Source organism: Salvelinus alpinus, chromosome 13 (assembly GCF_045679555.1).
Source record: "Salvelinus alpinus chromosome 13, SLU_Salpinus.1, whole genome shotgun sequence".
NCBI lineage: Eukaryota > Metazoa > Chordata > Actinopteri > Salmoniformes > Salmonidae > Salvelinus > Salvelinus alpinus.
The window spans coordinates 30,235,365-30,258,011 of record NC_092098.1 but is presented as its reverse complement, the minus strand read 5'-3'; the positions used below and the strand labels follow the sequence as shown (position 1 = coordinate 30,258,011).

General features: G+C 41.5%; 1 protein-coding gene across 1 annotated transcript in view; it reads left to right on the top strand.

Annotated features, from left to right (window-relative positions):
* Window positions 1-22,554, top strand: part of bckdk (branched chain ketoacid dehydrogenase kinase) — a 38,555-nt gene extending 16,001 nt beyond the window's left edge. The window contains exons 8-11 of the mRNA XM_071340038.1: window positions 11,552-11,680; window positions 13,830-13,919; window positions 19,941-20,096; window positions 20,625-22,554. Of these exons, the coding sequence (XP_071196139.1) occupies window positions 11,552-11,680; window positions 13,830-13,919; window positions 19,941-20,096; window positions 20,625-20,769 (520 nt within the window). The 3' untranslated portion in view covers window positions 20,770-22,554. The remainder of the gene's footprint in view (window positions 1-11,551; window positions 11,681-13,829; window positions 13,920-19,940; window positions 20,097-20,624) is intronic.
* Window positions 22,555-22,647: the final 93 nt, after the last annotated feature.

Sequence of the window (22,647 nt, the reverse complement as noted above, 5' to 3'; positions counted from 1 at the left end):
GACAAAAGCAAAATGAGATGGGCAGCCCGGAAGACAATCCTGTCTAGCGATCCCTCAAGACAATTTGATTTGCATTGCAATTGTTTTGAAATAAAAAAAACACCCCATTTACAGTACCCATAGATATCAATACTAGCATCATAAAAAATGTTTATTTTGCCTTATGAAAGACATGGTAGCAGTTCATTTGAAAAGATAAAAGGTTGTCATCAAATGTCATAGTAAGGTGCAGAGCGTTCGATTTGCTTGCTGGGGGGCAGGGAGACCCCAGCTCTACTAAATGTAAAAACATTTTGGTTGTAATATGAGCACCTCTTGAAGAGCAAATCAGAACTTCTGATGTGTTATTACCTACCCTTACCACTTGGGGGCGGCCTGTCAGGAAGTCCATGATCCAGTTGCAGAGGGAGGCGTTTAGTACCAGGGTCCTTAGCTTCGTGATGAGCTTTGAGGGCACTATGGTGTTGAACGCTCAATGAATAGCATTCTCACATAGGTGTTCCTTTTGTCCAGGCGGGAAAGGGCAGTGTGGAGTGGAATTGAGATTGTATCATCTGTTGGGGGGGTATGCAAATTGAAGTGGGTCTAGGGTTTCTGGGATGATGTTGTTGATGTGAGCCATGACCAGCCTTTCAAAGCGCTTTATGGCTACAGATGTGAGTGCTACGGGTCGGTAGTCATTTAGGCAGGTTACCTTAGTCCCTGTGCCCAAGAATACTATGGCGGTCTGCTTGAAACATGTTGGTATTACAGACTCAGACAGGGAGAGGTTGAAAAATATCAGTGAAGATGTGCTCGGAGTACACGTCCTGGTAATCCGTCTGGCCCTGCGGCTTTGTGAATGTTGACCTCAACGTGATCAAGACAAAGGAGATGATTGTGAACTACAGGAAAATGAGGACCGAGCACGCCCCCACTCTCATCGATGGGGCTGTAGTGGAGCAGGTTGAGAGCTTCAAGTTCCTTGGCGGTCACATCACTAACATGGTCCAAGCAACCAGGACCGTCATGAGGGCTCGAAAACCTTTTCCCCCTCAGGAGACTGAAAAGATTTGGCATGGGTCCTCAGATCCTCAAAAGGTTTTACAGCTGCACCATCGAGAGCATCCTGACTGGTTGCATCACTGTCTGGTATGGCAACTGCTCGGCCTCTGACCGCAAGGCACACCAGCCACCCAAGTCATAGATTGTTCTTTCTGCTACCACACGGCACGCGGTACCGGAGCGCCATGTCTAGGTCCAAGAGGCTCCTAAATAGCTTCTACCCCCAAGCCATAAGACTTCTGAACAGTTAATAAAATGGCTACCCAGACTATTTGCACTGCCTCCCCCCTCTTTACGCTACTGCTATTCTCTGTTATTATCTATGCATAGTCACTTTAATAACTCTACCTACAGTCGTGGCCAAAAGTTGAGTGACACAAATATTCATTTTCACAAAGTCTGCTGCCTCAGTTTGTATGATGGCAATTTGCATATACTTTAGAATGTTTTGAAGAGTGATCAGATGAATTGCAAAGTCCCTCTTTGCCATCAAATTAACTGAATCCCCAAAAAACATTTCCACTGCATTTCATCCCTGCCAGAAAAGCTGACATGTCAGTGATTCTCTCGTTAACACAGGTGTGAGTGTTGATGAGCACAAGGCTGGAGATCACTCTGTCATGCTGATTTGAGTTTGAATAACAGACTGGAAGCTTCAAAAGGAGGGTGGTGCTTGGAATCATTGTTCTTCCTCTGTCAACCTTGGTTACCTGCACGGAAACACATGCCGTCATCATAGCTTTGCACAAAAAGGGCTTCACAGGCAAGGATATTGCTGCCAGTAAGATTGCACCTAAATCAACCATTTATCGGATCATCAAGAACTTCAAGGAGACCGGTTCAATTGTTGTGAAGAAGGCTTCAGTGTGCCCAAGAAAGTCCAGCAAGCGCCAGGACCGTCCCCTAAAGTTGATTCAGCTGCGGGATCGAGGCACCACCAGTGCAGAGCTTGCTCAGGAATGGCAGCAGGCAGGTGTGAGAGCATCTGCACGCACAGTGAGGCGAAGACTTTTGGAGGATGGCCTGGTGTCAAGAAGGGCAGCAAAGAAGCCACTTCTCTCCAGGAAAAACATCAGGGACAGACTGATATTCTGCAAAAGGTACAGGGATTGGACTGCTGAGGACTGGGGTAAAGTCATTTTCTCTGATGAATCCCCTTTCTGATTGTTTGGGGCATCCGGAAAAAAGCTTGTCCGGAGAAGACAAGGTGAGCACTACCATCAGTCCTGTGTCATGCCAACAGTAACGCATCCTGAGACCATCATGTGTGGGGTTGCTTCTCAGCCAAGGGAGTGGGCTCACTCACAATTTTGCCTAAGAACACAGCCATGAATAAAAAATGGTACCAACACATCCCCCGAGCAACTTCTCTCAACCATCCAGGAACAGTTTGGTGACGAACACTGCCTTTTCCAGCATGATGGAGCACCTTGCCATAAGGCAAAAGTGATAACTAAGTGTCTCCGGGAACAAAACATTGATATTTTGGGGCCATGGCCAGGAAACTCCCCAGACCTTAATCCCATTGAGAATTTGTGGTCAATACTGAAGAGGCTGGTGGACAAACAAAAACCCACAAATTCTAAGCTTTGATTATGCAAGAATGGGCTGCCATCAGTCAGGATGTGGCCCAGAAGTTAATTGACAGCATGCCAGGGCAGATTGCAGAGGTCTTGAAAAAGAAGGGTCAACACTGGAAATATTGACTCTTTGCATCAACTTCATGTAATTGTCAATAAAAGCCTTTGACACTTGTGAAATGCTTGTAATTATACTTCAGTATTCCATAGTAACATCTGACAAAAATATCTAAAGACACTGAAGCAGCAAATATTTGTGTCATTCTCAAAACTTTTAGCCACGACTGTACATATTACCTTGACACCGGTGCCCCCGCACATTGACTCTGTACCGGTACACCCTGTATATAGCCCCGCTGTTATTTACTGCTGCTTTTTAATAGTGTAATTTTCGTATCTTTTTTTTTTTATAGGTATTTTCTTAACTGCATTGTTGTTTTAAGGGCTTATAAGTAAGCATTTTACTGTAAGGTCTGTTGTATTCGGTGCATGTGACAAATAAAATGTGATTCCTTGCAAAACAATTGTGCAAGTTTAGCTCTATCATAGTTATTTTTCTAAGATGTTGGGGTTATAAGCTGATGTATAGAATGGTTTTAAGATGGTCATACCGGATCATTTAGCTATTTGATATAGAATTTTAGGACCCCTTAGGTGTTTTTTGTCCATTTTAAAATGTTGTCAAATTGATCAGAAATACAGTGTAGACATTGTTAATGTTGTAAATGACTATTGTAGCTGGAAACAGCTTTTTTTTTTTTAAACAGTATTTTTATTGGAATTTCACAATTTTCACCCATATTAAGAGATACAACAACAGAGACAAAGCAAAAAAACACAACAAAAAAAACAGCACTCGCCTACGCATACCTGCGCATATACATACACATATACGCACACCATTTTCCTCTCCCCGCTTCTCTCACCCTATCCCCATCATTGCGTCTCTCAATACATACATTTTAAACAAACTTACAAACAGAAATTAAACAAAAAAGCTCAGTTTAAACTAAGAAGTTAGGTTCCTCACATGGAACATACAGTGTAATTCTGAATACATAGATCACCACCATTCTAAGAGAATCCTTGCAGCATAATAGCTGATACCTCAGGTTCTAGGTAATTTAGATAGGGTTCCCATACTTTGTAGAACTGATCTGTTTTAGAATGCAATGTACATGTCAGATATTCCAGAGGCACCCATTCAAAAAGTATCTTATGCCAATCTTTAATAGAAGGAACCTTATCACTAATCCACCGTAAAAGGATGTTTTTCCTTGCTGCAAAGGTAAGGATGTTGTAAAACCTCCTCTTACTCACAGAAGTAACATGCCTACTAGGGAGACCCAACAGTAAAGAAACTGGGTCCAATTCTAGATCAACCCCTAGGATCTTTTCAATTTCTTGCAGAACACCAGACCAGTATCTTTGTATTTTGGTACATGACCATAAACAATGTGTTAGGGTGCCTGTATCAGTTTTGCATTTAAGACACCGAGGAGAAGAGGAAGATGGGCTAAAGGCATGTCTGCGATTTGGGGATATATGCAATCTGTGTATTATTCTTAATTGGATTGCTCTAGTACGATTACATATAGATATTGTTTTTGCATATATAGATATTGTTTTTGCATATCTCCAAATGTCCTCCCACATCTCTTCGTCAATAGTAACAGACAATTCTTTCTTCCACACTTGTTTCACCCTCTGTGTGTCGACAGCAGGAAAGGACCTTAAAGCATCAAAACAGACTTACAGACATTTTCCTTTGTGGGGAAAAAAAAAGCATTCTCTCAATGACAGACATATCAGGGTTACCAATTAAGGTGGTGCTCTTCACAATATAATGTCTTACTTGTAGGAAGCGGAAAAAGTCCTGCTTTGGGAGTCGATATTTCTCCACCATCTGCTCAAATGACAATAGAATCTTATCAGCAAATAAGTCATTTAGTCTGCGTATGCCCTTATTAAGCCAAATTTAAAGCCAGCATCCAGCAATCCTGGACCAAAATCTGGGTTGTTAAGAATTGGGCTAAGAGCAGAGGTTAGTTTGGACCTTCCCAGGAAGCGCTGAACTGACCTCCAAACTTTGAGTGTGTTAAGTGTAATAGGATTATTGCAGTGATCTTCTACAGACTTGAAACTTCTGAAAAATAAAAGATCCTGTAAGGGGTATTTTGAAAGAGAAGTCTCAATGTCTAGCCAAATAGAGGAGTCATCGTTTGTGATCCAATCAGAAATATAACATAGGTGGGCACACCACTGATAGAACCTGATATTGGGCAGATCCAAGCCCCCCATAGAACTTGGCAGCTGCAATATTGCCATCTTAAGCCTTGGCTTGCGTTTACTCCATATAAAGGAACTTAGCCATCCATTTACATCCTTTATTACCTTATTGGAGAGTAATACTGGGATCATTTGGATTGGGTAAAGTAGTCTAGGTAAAATGTTCATTTTCAAGAGGGATATTCTACCCAACCAAGAAATCGGGAGAGAGTTCCAGCGCTCCAGATCCTGTCTTATTGTATCAAACAAGGGAACAAAATTGGCTTTGTACATTTGCTGGAATTTAGGAGTTACAAATATACCCAGATACGTAAAGCCTGAGGGAGACCATTTAAAAGGGAAGGGGGGAGAAGTATTAGGTACAGAGTGAAGGTTACCAAGTGGCATAGCCTCTGATTTAGTTAAGTTAATCTTGTAGCCTGAGAATTCGCTGAATAATTCAATAATATTAATAAGAGATGTAGTTGAGGTCTCGGGATTAGAGATGAATATCAGGACATCATCAGCATACAAGCTTATTTTATGGTGAACATCACCAATGAGCAGCCCCTGTATAGCAGGCGTTACCCTGATGGCCTCGGCCAGTGGTTCCATAACGAGTGCAAATAGGAGGGGGGACAAAGGACAGCCCTGTCTGGTACCTCTGTATATAGAGAAGCTATTTGACCTTAGCCCATTAGTAAGGACAGCAGCCTGAGGATCATCATATAAAACTTTCACCCATTTTATAAAGTTGTCCCCTAGACCAAATTTATTTAGAGCAAAGAATAGGTAAGACCACTCCACACGATCAAATGCTTTCTCAGCATCTAGGGAGAGCACAAGACCATCCCTAGCACTTTGTTGGTAGGCTTGAATTACATTAAGAAGCCGCCTGACATTGTTGCACGACTTACGGCCCTTAATGAAGCCAGTTTGGTCTCCTTTCACAATTAGTGGCAGTGAGTCCTCTAATCTTGTGGCTAGAATTTTAGAAAGTAATTTTCTATCCACATTCAGAAGGGAAATTGGTCTGTACGAGGAACAAGACTCTGGACATTTTCCATTTTTGAGAGTAAGTGATATGTTGGCTTCCCTCAGCATTTGAGGGAGCTGGTCATTTAAAAAGGAGTGGTTAAACATATCACGCAATGGATCAAGGATCAGGCCATGGAACTCTTTATAGAACTCACTACAAAACCCGTCTGGTCCTGGGGCCTTACCGTTTTGCAGATTCTTAATTGCGAACATTATCTCTTCCTCGGTAATAGGGGCATTAAGGAGAGACCTCTGTTCTTCGGAGATAGTAGGGAGCTCAATCTTAGAAAATAAATTCTCCATTAATTTGGGTGCGTCATTTGGCAGTTCTGAGGCATAAAGATTTGCATAAAATTTCTTAAATTAGTCATTTATCAATTTATTTTCATATAAATGATTGCCATCAGAATCAGTAATAGTAGCAATTGGGCCTCCCGGATGGCGATGTGGTCTAGGGCACTGCATCGCAGTGCTAGCTGCGCCACCAGAGTCTCTGGGTTCGCGCCCAGGCTCTGTCGCAGCCGGCCGCGACCGGGAGGTCCGTGGGGCGACGCACAATTGGCCTAGCGTCGTCCGGGTTAGGGAGGGTTTGGCCGGTAGGGATATCCTTGTCTCATCGCGCTCCAGCGACTCCTGTGGCGGGCCGGGCGCAGTGCGCGCTAACCAAGGGGGCCAGGTGCACAGTGTTTCCTCCGACACATTGGTGCGGCTGGCTTCCGGGTTGGAGGCGCGCTGTGTTAAGAAGCAGTGCGGCTTGGTTGGGTTGTGCTTCGGAGGACGCGTGGCTTTCGACCTTCGTCTCTCCCGAGCCCGTACGGGAGTTGTAGCGATGAGACAAGATAGTAATTACTAGCGATTGGATACCACGAAAATTGGGGAGAAAAGGGGATAAAATGTATTTTAAAAAAAAAAGATAAAAAAAAAAAAAAAAAGTAATAGTAGCAATTGACTGTGAGTCAGCTCTCTTTTTAGCTAGGTACGCCAAGTACTTTCCTGGCTTATCGCAATGTTCATATAGCTTTTGCCTGACAAATCCCATTTTCTTTTCAGCGTCTTGTGTTAGAAGAGAGTCCAACGTTAATCTAAGAACTGATATTTCCTTTAGTAGGGCAGGAGTGGGAGTTTTAATATAGTCCTTCTCTTTAGTTCCTAATTCACCCTCTAACCTTTTTTGCTTTTCACGCTTTTTCCGCCTCTTAGTGGCTGTGTATGACATAATCAGACCCCTGGCGTACGCTTTACAGGTTTCCCAAAGGAGCGAGGGATTATCTGTTGATTGAGAGTTAATAGAGAAAAATGCTTTAAACTCTGTAATAAAATATGATGTGAATGTATGGTCTTTAAGGATGGTTGTATTCAACCTCCAATGTCTTGACAGATTGAATGCCCCGTTGAGTTTTATGTCCAGGATCACCTCCGCATGATCAGATATGACTATGCTTCCTATCCTAGCGGATAAAACGGACTGCAAAGACGTCCTGGGCACAAAAAAATTTGAAATTATGCTTTACAGCGAAAGCAATCCAAGCGTTTGTGTAAGTTTATCGATCGCTCGACAAAACATTAAGTACACTTAGCATCAAGTAGCTCAGTCACGAAAATCAGAAAAGCAATCAAATTAAAAGTTTACCTTTTGATGATCTTTGGATGTTTTCACTCACGAGACTCCCAGTTAGACAACAAATGTTCCTTTTGTTCCATAAAGATTATTTTTTATATCCAAATACCTCCGTTTGTTTGGTGCGTTATGTTCAGTAATCCACAGGAAAGAGCGGTTACGACAACGCAGACGAAAATTCCAAATAGTTTCCATAATGTCCACAGAAACATGTCAAAAGTTTTTTATAATCAATCCTCAGGTTGTTTTAAAAATATATAATCGATAATATATCAATCGCAAATGTCTTTCACAGTAGGAGAGGGAAAAACAATGGTTGTCCAAACTCTGTTGCGCGAGCAAAACTCATGTGACCACTTGACGAGATGTTATCGTTCTGGCTCATTTTTCAAAATAAAAGCCTGAAACTGTCTGAAGACTGACACCTTGAGGAAGTGATAGGAAAAGGAATCGATAGGAAAAGGAATCTGGTTCATATCCCTTTAAATCCAGCGAAGGGAGGCTATGGAACATGGAGTTTTCAAAATAGAAGCCACTTCCTGTTTGGATTTTCCTCAGGGTTTCGCCTGCAATATCAGTTCTGTTATACTCACATACAATATTTTGACAGTTTTGGAAACTTTAGAGTGTTTTCTGTCCAATACTAATAATAATATGCATATATTAGCAACTGAGACTGAGGAGCTGGCCGTTTACAATGGGCACCTTTTCATCCAAGCTACTCAATACTGCCCCTGCAGCCATAAAAAGTTAAACAGTCTTAAAAATCATTGTTGAAAAGGGTATAATATTAGCTAGCTTAGGTATGTTGGTTGGGGAGAAAAAAAAGTACATAACTTAACATAATATTTAGGCAACTTTATAAGGTTTCAAGCTTGCCAACATTATTTCTAGCTGCGATACATGGGCAAATGTGCCCTTCTGCTGCTTGACAGGCAAAGCCCACAATGGGTGGAAAATGAACTTAAACCACAGATGCCTGTCAGGTATAGTGCACTTTTGTATTCATTTTTTATAACTCAAATATCCAATTAAATGGTGGTCAATATTGAGAGCTGGAGGAGTTGTGTTTTGTGCTGTAATGCATTGGAGCAGGCTTTCCCCCCTAGCTGGGAATGGAATGTTTGAAATTGAACTAAATATGATATTGATATTTTCCACTGGCTCTGTGTCAGGGTCTTCTCAAGGTCAAAGTCTTAATCACAGCTCTGTGTGGCACAATGAACGTATCCAAATAGTGTCCACTCATACTCACTCACATACAGTCAAGCACACTCTTCACAAGCCTCTATGTGCACTTGTTGTCCCAGTTCAGCCTCTCTAGGAATGTGCAGCTGCTCTCTTTCTCTCTATCTCAAACACTCTCACTCACTCTCAAACTCTTTCCAGTCGCTGGGTTCTGGCTGCATCAGAACAAAGGTACTAATGCAGATTTTCTGAGTCAAAGGTGGCAGACCCTGAATCAACAAGCTATCATTTTCCTCTACATGCAGCCCTGTGTTCAGAGACCCCCTGATTTTAAAGAGCAGACCAGTTATGAGTCTCCTTTTAGCACTGATCAGCACATTAGAGCAGACTGGATGTCTTTCCTCGAAATATGTGGTCATAACTATGATGCAGACCACTTGTTTTTTAGGCACAATGTGGACTGTCAGTGTGCTATGGATAAACTACAGTGCTTTCAGAAGAATTTTAAATGGATCAAATTTATATCTTTTTTTTGTCACTGGCCTACACAGAGTACCCCATAATGTCAAATTGGAATTGTTTATCGAAGCTTTTACAAATTAAAAGGAAAAGCTGAAATGTCTTGAGTCAAGTATTCAACCCCTTTGTTATGGCAAGCCTAAAGAAGAGTAATAATGTGCTTAACAAGTCACATAAGTTGCATGGACTCACTCTGTGTGCAATAATAGTGTTTAACATGATTTTTGAATGACTACCTCATCGCTGTACCCCACACATACAATTATCTGTAAGGTCCTCCAGTTGAGCAGTGAATTTCAAACACAAAGACCAGGGAGGTTTTCCAATGCCTCGCAAAGAAGGGGATATATTGGCAGATGGGTCAGAAGAAAAAAAGCATACGTTGAATACCTCTTGATCATGGTAAAGATATTAATTACACTTTGGATGGTGTATCACTACAAAGATAGACGAGTCCTTCCTAACTCTGTTGCCTTCCTCTCGAAGGAAACCGCCCAGGGATTTCGAGGCCAATTTTAACTTCAAAACAGTTGGAGTTTAATGGCTGTGATGGGGATGAACTGAGGATGGAGCAACATTGTAGTTACTCCACAACACTAACCTAATTGACAGAGTGAAAAGAAAGAAACCTGTACAGAATAAAAAATATTCCAAAACATGCATCCTGTTTGCAGAAAAACTGCAAAAAATGTGTCAAAGCAATTTACTTTTTGTCCTGAATACAAAGTGTTATGTTTGGGGCAAATACAACACATTACTGAGTACTGCTCTACATGTTTTCAAGCATAAGGGTGGCTGCACCATGTTTTAGGTATGCTTGTAATCGGTAAAGACTGGCAATTTTTTACAGGATAAAAAATAAACTGAATCCTAGAGGAAAAACCTGGTTGGTTAAGTGTGCCTTGAATTCTAAATAAATCACAGACCGTGTCACCAGCAAAGCACACCCACACCATAACACCACCTCCTCCATGCTTCATGGTGGGAAATACACATGCGGAGATCATCCATTCACCTCACAAAGACACGGCGGTTGGAACCAAAAATCTCCAATTTGGACTCATCAGACCAAAGGACAGATTTCCACCGGTCTAATGTCCATTGCTTGTGTTTCTTGGCCCAAGCAAGTCTCTTCTTATTGTTGGCCTTTAGTAGTGGTTTCTTTGTAGCAATTCACCATGAAGGCTTGATTTCACTTAGTCTCTTCTGAACAGTTGATGTTGATGTGTTATTTGATATTTGTTTGATATTTGTTTGATATCTGTTATTTGAACTCTGTGAAGCATTTATTTGGGCTGCAATTTGAGGCTGGTAACTCTACTGAACTTATCCTCTCCAGCACAGGTAACTCTGAGTATTCCATTCCTGTGGCGGTCCTCATGAGAGCCAGTTTCATCATAGCGCTTGATGGTTTTTCCGACTGCACTTAAAGAAACTTTTGAAGTTCTTGAAATGTTCTGCATTGACTTACCTTCATGTCTTAAAGTAATGATGGACTGTTGTTTCTCTTTGCTTATTTGAGCTGTTCTTGCCATAATATGGACTTGGTCTTTTACCAAATAGGGCTATATTCTGTATACCACCCCTACCTTGTTATACACAACTGATTGGCTCAAAGGCATTAAGAAAGAAAGAAATTCCTCAAAATAACTTTTAACAAGGCTGGTGTGTTAATTGAAATGCATTCCAGGTGACTACCTCATGAAGCTGGTTGAGAGAATGCCAAGAGTGTGCATAGCTGTGAAGGCAAAGGGTGGCTATTTGAAGAATCTCAAATATATTTTGATTTAACACTTTTTTTTTGGTAACTACATGATTCCATATGTGTTATTTCATAGTTTGTCTTCACTATTGTTCTACAATGTAGAAGATGGTAAAAATAAAGCAAAACCCTTAAATGAGTAGGTGTTCTAAAACCTTTGACCAGTAGTGTAATTCTGCATTTCGTTTTCTATGTTCAAACATGTTTTCACTTCGTCATTGTGAGAGTGGATGGGTGAGGGGGGGAAAAAACAACAATTGAATACATTTTGAATTCAGGCTGTAACAACAGTGGAATAAGTCAAGGGGTATGAATGATTTTAATTTGATCAAACTACCCATGTGTAGGCCTATTCATACTTATAAAGTCACATATGTAGGCCTCATTTTGCAAATTCCCCTCACAGTATAAATAGGCTATACTTATACAAATAACTTTTATGCAAGTACAATTGAGGCCTATAGGTTAGAATGTGTTTCCGTACACAATCGTAATCTTATGTGTTTCCTTATGGCTCCCTCATGTCTTCCTCAGGCGTCTGTGTGAGCACCAGTATGGTAACTCCCCGCGGGTGCGTATCAATGGCCATGTGGCGGCCCGCTTCCCCTTCATCCCTCTGCCCCTAGACTACATCCTGCCAGAGCTGCTGAAGAACGCCATGAGGTACCAAAACACTTTCCTTCTCCTAACCAATAAACTGACAGTCACATGAAATACACCTTGTGAGTTGTTCTTGTTTATCACCAAACAGAGATCTCACAGAAATGTGTAATCAAATCAACATTGAGTTTCAAACATGGTGTAGCCAACATTGTGACACCTCAGTCGATAAAAAACAGGGCCTGTGACAAGTGTGCCATCTGTCACCTGTCAGTCCCCAAGCCATCGTAACAGGCTTTTAGAATGATCTATGACAATGGTCTGTAATAACTGGGCCAGCAGAAGTAGGCCAGCACTGTTTTTCTTATTTGGGAACATTGTATAGCCTCTGACTGGTTGTGTGTTCATAGCAATTTTTTTTTGTGTGAATCCCATAGTGCTGCAACGTATACTATATATATATATATTTGTGTGTGTATGTGACCTATCTCCCCCCCCCCCCCCCGTTTCCCTGCTTTTCCCCCCGTCTACCGCCTTTTATCTTGAAGTTCTTGGCTCAGCTGAAAATAAGTCAAATGTATGTTAAGGGATACTTCAGGATTTTGGCATTTTTTTAATCTACTGCACCAGAGCCGGATTAACTTGTGGATACCATTTTTATGTCTGTGTCCAGTATGAAGGAAGTTGGAGGTAGTTTCGGGAGCCAGTGCTAACTAGCAGATACCAATAGACTTCCAGTCAATGCGCTAACGCTAGTAAGTGATTGCGCTAACGCAGAGACATAAAAATGGTATCCACGATTTTCATCTGGCTCTGGGGGGGGAAATCCCTTGTAAATCTTTCATGCTATTTGACTTTCCCTGACAGTTGGCTGTGACTGCATCTGTGGTTCCAGCTAATCTATGATCTGTGAATGGAAACATGAGGATCTTTTCAATGTATAGGCCTAGTTGCGCTTACGTGGCACATTACAAGTCTTGCCCAGCCGAGTAGCCTACATTTTGTTACGTGTGCTTTCCTGAAGCACAAATCATTGTCTTAAATGGCAAGTCTTCAACTTCTCTTAAATCATTATGATAAAACCATATTGAGAGAATATTTTTCTCAATATTTCTTTTTTGAACAAAAGTTGGGAATTTCATTTAATCAGGAAATGTTGATTGGCCACAACTTCAACCACATAGCTAGCACTTTTTTTGTTGACTTTTTTATATTTTTGCATCGACATTTCTGGTGTATTTGTGGCAGCCGTTTTACAATAAATCATCCTCTGGGCCAAAAAAAGATGCACCGGTTACAGACCTTTCAGGTCAGAGGCCACAATGGCCCTCCAAAAGCAATATTTTTTTTTGGGGGGGGGGTTGAGTTAACCCCACGGGTAACTCAAGCCCCCTAGAACTCCCTGCTCATCCACCCCACTGTCCTTTCTCACCATGGCAGTGACCTGACTGTACAGGCCTTAGACCCTGTCTTTCTTATAGAACACTGTGTCCTTGGCAGAAGGTCTTGGCCCAAACCCACTACATTCCTTCTGGACTAATAGGGGTGAATCTGAACTGTGAATGCCAAAGGGGCACTGTTGGTGTTGTTGCACAGCCAGAGTGAGCGCCCTTGAGAATTTAAAAGTTAGTCGATGGTTGTTCCACGGTAGTTTTAAATAGCTTATTTCCCTCACCCTTATGACAACTTATCTGACAGGACATCAGACTCCATGGTAGCCATTTTATGACTATACATAACTAAATCCCTAGTTTGTCCTCTCCTCTAATGAAGTATTAAGCAGTGTGCTACTGCTCTTGTAGTTAGGTTGTTTTAGCTAACATTCCACTCTGCCACAGGCCACTGATCTTGGCGGTCAAATGTTGCCCTGGCACTCTAACTTGTGAGAGGGATGCTAGATTGTGTGTGTTAGCAGACGGATGTGTTTTCAAATAAGATTCTAATCAGCCATTTAAATCCAATGAGGAACGTTTTCTATTCTTGGAGCTCTTTCTCAAATGTTAGCAGATAAACCATTCACTCTGACTTATGTTCCTTGTTCCCATAAGACTGTTTCAGGGTGCATGATCATTACACAAGTGTCATCTATCAGTGAATCCCTCAACAATCCTGTTAAAAGATTCTGTGTCAGGTTACGTTGAAGGACCACAGAGGCTAATATCCTCACTCACTCTGCCTGCCCTTGACCTCCCCTCTACTTGTGTCCCCACAGGGCCACCATGGAAAGCCACCTCGACACGCCTTACAATGTACCTGATGTCGGAGTCACCATCGCCAACAACGACGTGGACTTTGTCATCAGGTGAGTGGGTTACCTTTGGCACACTAAATGGGGACCTTTACCGCTATCTACTCAAAAGACTCCTTTTAACAACATTAAATAATTAGGAGTCCCATACTCTGGGCTTAACCGTTTAAATGGGAAACCTGACACCTCATCAGGGGGAGTGTTTCTAAGCTGCACTCTTATCGGGCCCAGTGTGGTCACCATGGGAATGGGTTCCGGACCACGTTGGAAGCACCGTCAGACTTCTGCTCTAGTGCCGTGTTTAAGAACCTTTAAATGGATGTTGACACTGATTCTAGCTAGTATCCTGTTGGCTAATGTCCAATCGATGGAAAATGAACTTTGAACTCTGAGCAAAGCTTTAATCACAGCATTCCCTGATGTCCCTCTGTGTCTTAGTTTTTACTGAGACGTGGCTCACGGACAATACACTCGACTCTGCTATTCAACCAGACAACTTCTCCATATTCCGAATGGCTTGAATGGCGGCTTCTGGTAAGGTGGGGTGGGGCTTTGTTTCCTCAAACATTTCCTGGTGTACCGAAGTTGTAAACATTGAGCTCCTGTTCACCCGATCTGGAGTTTCTGATGCTAAAAAACCCCGGATGAATGGCTATCTCTACAATGTTGAACCCGTACTGCAGCATTTAATGTTAGCAGAACGAACCCAGATGACTCTGTGGCGCGCGATGCGCAGAAGGCAAGCAGGTACGGGCTCTGCAAATCCATTGGGGACACAAATAGACAGTCTTAAACTTGAATTGATCAACAACTCCGACTCGCATGTGGCAAGGATTCAGACTATTACAGACTACAAATCAAAATCCAGCTATGTGGTGCCCACCGACGCCTCCCTCCAAGATGAGTTTAATACATTCTATGCTCGCTTCCAAGCCATTCAGGAAGACTCTCGCTGCTCCGGACGACCAGATGCTTTCACTCTCCGAGGCTGACTTGAGGGAAAACTCTAAAGAGTGAATAATCACAATGCCGCCGGCCCAGAGGGCATCCCCTCAATGTGTGCTGACCAGCTTGAAAGCGTTTTCTCGGAGATCTGCACCCTGGGACTGCAATAGAGAGTGTCACGAGTTAAGTTCCTTTGCATCACCGAAGACTTGTTATGGACCACCACTCTTGTCTAGAGGGCGCAACAGTGTCGTCTACTTAATAAGGTGGCTGAAGAAATTAGGCATGCCGCCCCGGGTCCTCTCCAAATACTACCTCTGCACCATCAAGAGCGTCCTGACCGGTTGTATCACGGCCTGGTACGGGAATTGCTCCGTCCACAACCGCAAGGCCCTTCAGCAGGTGGTGAAGACGGCACAGTACTTTTAACATTTTTTATTTAACCTTTCTTTTTTTTCTTTTTTTTGACGAGGAAAGTCAGTTAAGAACAAATTCTTATTTACAATGACGGCCTACCGGTGTGTTAACTGCCTTGTTCAGGGGCTGAACGACAAATCTTTACCTTGTCAGCTCTGGGATTCGATCCACCAACCTTTTGGTTACTGGCCCAATGCTCTAACCACTAGGCGACCGTGCTCCCATTCATTAAGTACATCTACTTGAAACGGTGCCTGAGGGAGGCACGCAGCATCAAGGACCCCACACACCCCAGCCACGAGATGTTCGCTTCCTTAGTCGGGCAGACGGTATCGGCGCATGAGTTCTGATACCAACAAGCTCAGAGACAGTTTCTATCTACAAGCCATCAGACTGCTGAACACAAACTGGACTGACCACCTGCTCTGATTCTCCGCACCTTAGCACACATGCACGCACATACCCATACAGACCTACACACACACACATACACTACCATTCAAAAGTTTGGGGTCACTTAGAAATGTCCTTGTTTTTGAAAGAAAAGCCATTTTTTTTTGTACATTTAAAACAACATCAAAATGATCAGAAATACAGTGTTGACATTTTGAATGTTGTAAATTGCTATTGTAACTGGAAACGGCAGATTATTTTTAATGGCTATCTACATAGGCATACAGAGGCCAATTATCAGCAACCATCACTCCTGTGTTCCAATGGCACGTTGTTAGCTAATCCAAGTTTATAATTTTAAAAGGTTAATTGATCATTAGAAAACCCTTTTGCAAATATGTTTGCACAGTTGAAAACTGTTCTAATTAAAGAAGCAATAAAACTGTCCTCCTTTAGACTAGTTGAGTATCTGGAGCATCAGTATTTGTGGGTTCGATTACAGGCTCAAAATGGCCAGAAACAAAGCACTTTCTTCTGAAACTCGTCAGTCTATTCTTGTTCTGAGAAATGAAGGCTATACCATGCGAGAAATTGCCAAGAAACTGAAGATCTCGTACACGCTGTGTGCTACTCCCTTCACAGAACAGCGCAAACTGGCTCTAACCAGAATAGAAAGAGTGGGAGCCCCGGTGCACAACTGAGCAAGAGGACAAGTACATTAGTGTCTAGTTTGAGAAATAGACGCCTCACAAGTCCTCAACTGGCAGCTTCATTAACTTCTTTGGGGTAGGGGGCAGTATTTTCACGTCCGGATGAAAAGCATGCCCAGAGTAAACGGCCTGCTACTCAGCCATAAAAGCTAGAATATGCATATTATTAGTCGATTTGGATAGAAAACACTCTGAAGTTTCTAAAACTGTTTGAATTATGTCTGTGAGTATAACAGAACTCATATGGCAGGCAAAAACCTGAGAAGAAATCCAACCAGGAAGTGGGAAATCTTCAGCTCCTATTGAAGATACAGTGGGATATTGGTCATGTTGCACTTCCTAAGGCTTCCACTAGATGTCAACAGTCTTTAGAGCCTTGTCTGATGCTTCTACTGTGAAGTGGGGCCGAATGAGAGGGGATTGAGTAAGGTCTACCATGAGCTGAACATGCGCTGACCATGCGCGTTCATGTGAGAGTGAGCTCTGTTCCAACGCACTTCTGAAGACAAAGGAATTCTCCGGTTGGAACATTATTGAAGAATTATGTTAAAAACATCCTAAAGATTGATTCAATACTTCGTTTGTCATGTTTTTACGGACTGTAATATAACTTTTTTAACTTTTCGTCCTTACTTTCCGCTGGACTTGTACGCGCGTCGTGAGTTTGGAAAGTGTACTGAACGCTAGAACAACAATGAGGAATTTGGACATAAATGATGGACATTATCGAACAAAACAACATTTATTGTGGAACTGGGATTCCTGGGAGTGCATTCTGATGAAGATCATCAAAGGTAAGTGAATGTTTATAATGTTATTTCTGACTTCTGTTGACTGCACAATATGGTGGATATATTTTTGTCTTGATTGGGCTCTGAGCGCCGACCTCAGATTATTGCATGGTTTGCTTTTTCCGTAAAGCTTTTTTGAAATCTGACACAGCGGTTGCATTAAGGAGAAGTGCATCTAAAATACCATGCATAACACTTGTATTTTCATCAACATTTATAATGAGTATTTCTGTAAATTGATCTGGCTCTCTGCAAAATCACTGGATGTTTTGGATCTACTGAACGTAACGCGCCAATGTAAACTCAGATTTTTGGATATAAATATGAACTTTACCGAACAAAACATACATGTATTGTGTAACATGAAGTCCTATGAGTGTCATCTGATGAAGATCATCAAAGGTTAGTGATTCATTTTATCTATATTTCTGCTTTTTGTGAATCCTCTCTTTGGCTGGAAAAATGGCTGTGTTTTTCTGTGAATAGGCACTCACCTAACATAATCGTTTGGTTTGCTTTCGTCGTAAAGCCTTTTTGAAATCGGACACTGTGGCTAGATTTACAACAAGTGTATCTTTAAAATGGTGTAAAATACATGTATGTTTGAGGAATTTTAATTATGGGATTTCTGTTGTTTTGAATTTGGCGCCCTGCAGTTTCACTGCCTGTTGAAGAGGTGGGACGCTACCGTCCCACGTACCCTAGAGAGGTTAAATAGTACCCACAAAACACCAGTCTCAACGTCAACAGTGAAGAGGTGACTCCGGGATGCTGAGTTCTTCTGTCCTCTATCCAGTGTCTGTGTTATTTTGCCCATCTTAATCTTTTATTTTCTTTGGCCAGTATGGGAGGTCTTTTTCTTTTCAACTCTGCTTAGAAGGCCAGCATCCCGGAGTTGCCTCTTCAATGTTGACGTTTCAGAAGAAAGTTCTTTGTTTCTGGCCATTTTGAGCCTGTAATCAAACCCACAAATGCTGATGCTCCAGATACTCAACTAGTCTAAAGAAGGCCAGTTTTATTGCTTCTTTAATCAGAACAACATAATTACAAAAGGGTTTTCTAAATATCAATTAACCTTTTTAAAATGATAAACTTGGATTAGCTAACACAACGTTCCATTGGAACACAGGAGTGATGGTTGCTGATAATGGGCCTATGCCTATGTAGATATTCCATAAAACAAACGAAAATCAGCTACAATAGTCATTTACAACATTAACAATGTCTACACTGTATTTCTGATCCATTTGATGTTATTTTAATGGACAAAAAAATGTGCTTTTCTTTTAAAAACAAGGACATTTCTAAGTGACCCCAAACTTTTGAACGGTAATGTATAAACATATACAGTCATGCTACACATACAACTGCTACTACCAGAATCTTATTATACTGCTAAATGTTTACACCTGACCCCTATCCCCCCCTATTTACTTCATGTTCGTATTTTATTATTTCTAATTGTTGCATTGTCGACGGAACCTACAAGTAAGCATTTTGTTGGACGATGTATGCCATGCGTATCCTATACATACAACTAATACAACTTGAAACTGAGCCTAAAATGTTTGACCACCAGATTGCAGAACAGGTCAGTGTATTAAGTGCTTTTGTAGTCTAGTAATTCCCAAATCTAGTAACATAAGGTGGGCATATAGGAGAATGCAAGACCAAAGGATGATACTGGCTTTCGACTAAGTCGTCTTGATGTGCGCTAGCATTAGGTTTTGATTAGTCAGTTTGTGATTAGTCAGTTTGCCATTGACCACCATTGAATGGGATGAAAATATTTGCAATCACCAGAAAATGCTAGACATGTAATCCTTTATACTGTAAATGTCTGCCCTTTCTTTCTTTGGTTTCAGTTGACCTACTTTTGAAGAAATGTTCAGCATCATACTACTGTGTCAGGGATAGCCAACTAGTGTTCATTTTCACAGTTAATGTTAGCTGGTTGTGTAATCTAGAAGAAAAAGAAACGCACACCTATTTAGGCGAGGTGCTGGCTAGCGGAGTAGAAAACTAAAAATAAAGGAGAGCCGCACACTCTAGGAGCTCAGATGCAAAAATGTAATTACCAACATTTCGACAGCCAAGCTGTCTTCATCAGGGTATTATCACAAACTGCGGGATGACTCGTTTATATAGTGTCAAAAGACACACAGGTGTCTGTAATCATGGCCAAGAGTGGCCTAATATCATTGGTTAATTCTCAAATATTAAAATGGCATACAAAGAGCAGCATACAAAAAACAAATGGATGGCATACGATCATAGATTCATTTTAGACTACACAAGCTTACAAACAATTACAATGGCAAAGTCACAATAATCACAAGAATGGCTTCAGATCAAAGTCTACGTTGAGACCGAAGGGAGCAAGGGTCTTTAAGTTAAAGATCCATGCAGCCTCTCGTTTTAACAATAAATTATCAAGGTCACCCCCTCTCCTAGGGAGGGTGACATGTTCGATGCCAAGATAACGCAGAGACGAAATGTTTGTAAGCTTGTGTAGTCTAAAATGAATCTATGATCGTATGCTATCCATTTGTTTTTTGTATGCTGCTCTTTGTATGCCATTTTAATATTTGAGAATTAACCAATGATATTAGGCCACTCTTGGCCGTTGTTTACAGGCACCTGTGTGTCTTTTGACACTATATAAACGAGTCATCCCGCAGTGTTTGTGATTATACCCTGATGAAGACAGCTTGGCTGTCGAAACGTTGGTAATACATTTTTTGCATCTGAGCTCCTAGAGTGTGCGGCTCTATTTTTAGCTGGTTGTGTAACCCTGGGCTACCCTCCATCTTTGTCAGGATCTCAGACCGTGGCGGCGGAATCCCCCACAGGATCCTGGACAAGGTGACAGACTACCATTACAGCACAGCTGAAGAGAGCAACCAAGACCCTCGCATGAACAACCTCTTCAACACCATGACCAACAGCGGCCCTCAGTCCGGCCCCATGCACGGGTGAGTAAGACTGGGATACCCACTGTTTCCTGCATCGGTTCTTAATCTCATAATGCAGGGTTGAATTGACTTCCTGTGTGCCATGGAATGCCAATGTAAAGTAAAACGGTCAATGACACACACTTCCATTCCACTGATTCCATTCCTCTGATGTTTACAAAGCGAGTGACAAATACAATTTAATTTGATTCACATGGGTTTACTTCATCTTACGAATTATTGAGACTTGTTGGGGAATGGATATGTAAGTAAAAAACTGTTTTGTATGAACTGTTCTTTGCTTTTAAGTAGTCATGGAGATAACACCTACGAAATACGTCCTTAGTGCAATTATTTATCTTGCGACTGTACGAGGGTAATGTTTACATCTGTGTTTAGCATCCCCAAACAATTTATACACCTTTTACTTTCTCTAGGCGGTCCTTGCTCATTGCAATGCAAAATAAAGATATCATCAATTCATGTTAATTGTGCCAGTTTACAAAACTCCAGAATATTAATGTATGAGAAACTCTGTGTACCCGTCAGGTTTGGTTTCGGGCTGCCCACCTCCCGGGCGTACGCCGAGTACCTGGGTGGCTCCCTGTCCATCCAGTCCATGCAGGGCATCGGCACCGATGTATACCTGCGCCTGCGCCACATAGACGGCAAGGGAGAGAGCTTCCGCGTCTAAGATCACTTGCTGCTTAGCCCTGGAGACCAAGGGGAGGGGGTGGCGATACAGGGAGCACAGAGACATTTCCACCAAGGGGCTCAGCCATTTCAGCATTAGCCTGGGCTAGTCTACAGTGATAAATTGCCAGTTGGCTCCTCACAACTCACTTCTACAAGTTTCCTTTTTTCGCCTCAAGACTTTAAACAGGCTAAGATGGTGGCCGGTTTGGCGCTCTCACCTTTGTTTGTTTTGTGTTTCCCTTTATCGCCCATCTCTTCAGAATCGTGAGTTTTTTTAAACTCTTAAGCATACAGGTCATAAACAGAATATGCATGGTGGTTAGTGTTGATGTTACTGTGGTAGAAAGGAAAAGGAAAGAAACTTCAGCCTGAAAGAAGTTAATTTGGTCTGCCTGCAAGTTACTGGTGTTGCATATAGCCTCTGCAAATATAAAGAGACTAAAGAAGCAGGGAAGAGAGGAGTCTCATTTAACACACTCCAGTGGCTATTATTGGAGTTTAGATGAAGCTTCCCTCAAAGACCTCTTGAATCGCCTGTGGAGGACACCGTGGAGGAAACTGGCAAAACACCAGTCGAACTACACTCATGAATTGATTTGCAGAAAGAACTGTTAAGTTAACTCTTGCTTCAGTGCCATTTTGTCAAGCGCTTAGGCAAGGTCATGAGTAGATGTTCAGTTGCCTTACTGTGTGTGATGCTGGTCCCTACGACGACATGTTAACTTAACCATTAGCACTGCTCAATATCATCTTTATCTGTAATGCAATTTCACACTCGTTAGTCTATCTAATATAGAATGTTGAAAAACGTTTCATTTTTATTTGGGGGGGGGGGGGCTCATTTCTTGCTGTGTCATTACAATACCTAAACTAAAGTTTATATAAAAAAATGTTTTGCTTCCAATACACCGAAAGAAGTAATGTTTTTATTCATGTTTTTACTTATTTATCTGCAGAGAAAGTGTTAAATAAGTCAATATTTCACAAGTTTTTTATTTTCTTTGTTTGAAGGCATTTGTTACTGAACACATTCCGAGAAGGGTCAATAAGTTTGATCAAACTTTTGAAACCTTACTTTGAGTATGGTTGACATTTTAATGTGCATGAATTATCCAGATATATAACTTTAGGTATGTGGTCTGGCCTGCTGGCATAAGAATGCTGGGAATTGGCACGTAAATCCTTTAAAAGTATATACATCAGTGAGGAACATTCGCAATGTTTCACCTCGCTAAATATACCTCTGGTGATTAACAGACGTTCCCTGTGATTTTAAAGTTTTGGGATGGGACTAGGTAGAGAATATTAGGCTCTTTCTAGCATGATAATTCCTAGTGGCTAGACTTCAGTCACCTCATGAATGATGTGCCCTGTCCAAATCTGCCCCCTGCTTGCAAAAGAGATGAAGCTTGACAAAAAATATCTGCATAATAGATAGCTTTTTACTGCTAATACAAGTCATAACTCTATAATTTAAATGTTCGTTTTACATCATTACTGTCAACTTTTTGGGCAGGGGGGGACTTTTCTGGAAACATACTTGTCATATAGGTTTTGTGGTCTTTTTTTTGTTATTAACACTGTTTTATGGTCATGAAATGAAGGCTTACACACCCATATTATTATTTCCTTCTCCTTTAATACATTGCCAAATTATGGAGTGGGGTTACTAGCAGTCTGCACTGGCATAGATTACTTTGTCTGATTAGTTGATGTCTGTCTATTTTAACATTTTCATTGTTAAGTTTTCTTGGGCATTATTAAAATCTATTCATGTGTGGAATTGGAAGTTTGTCTGTCTGTGTGAAAGGGAAAGAGATGACTGAATTGAAAGTGACTGACCGGTTGAGTTGTATGTTTTAAGGTTGTAATAATT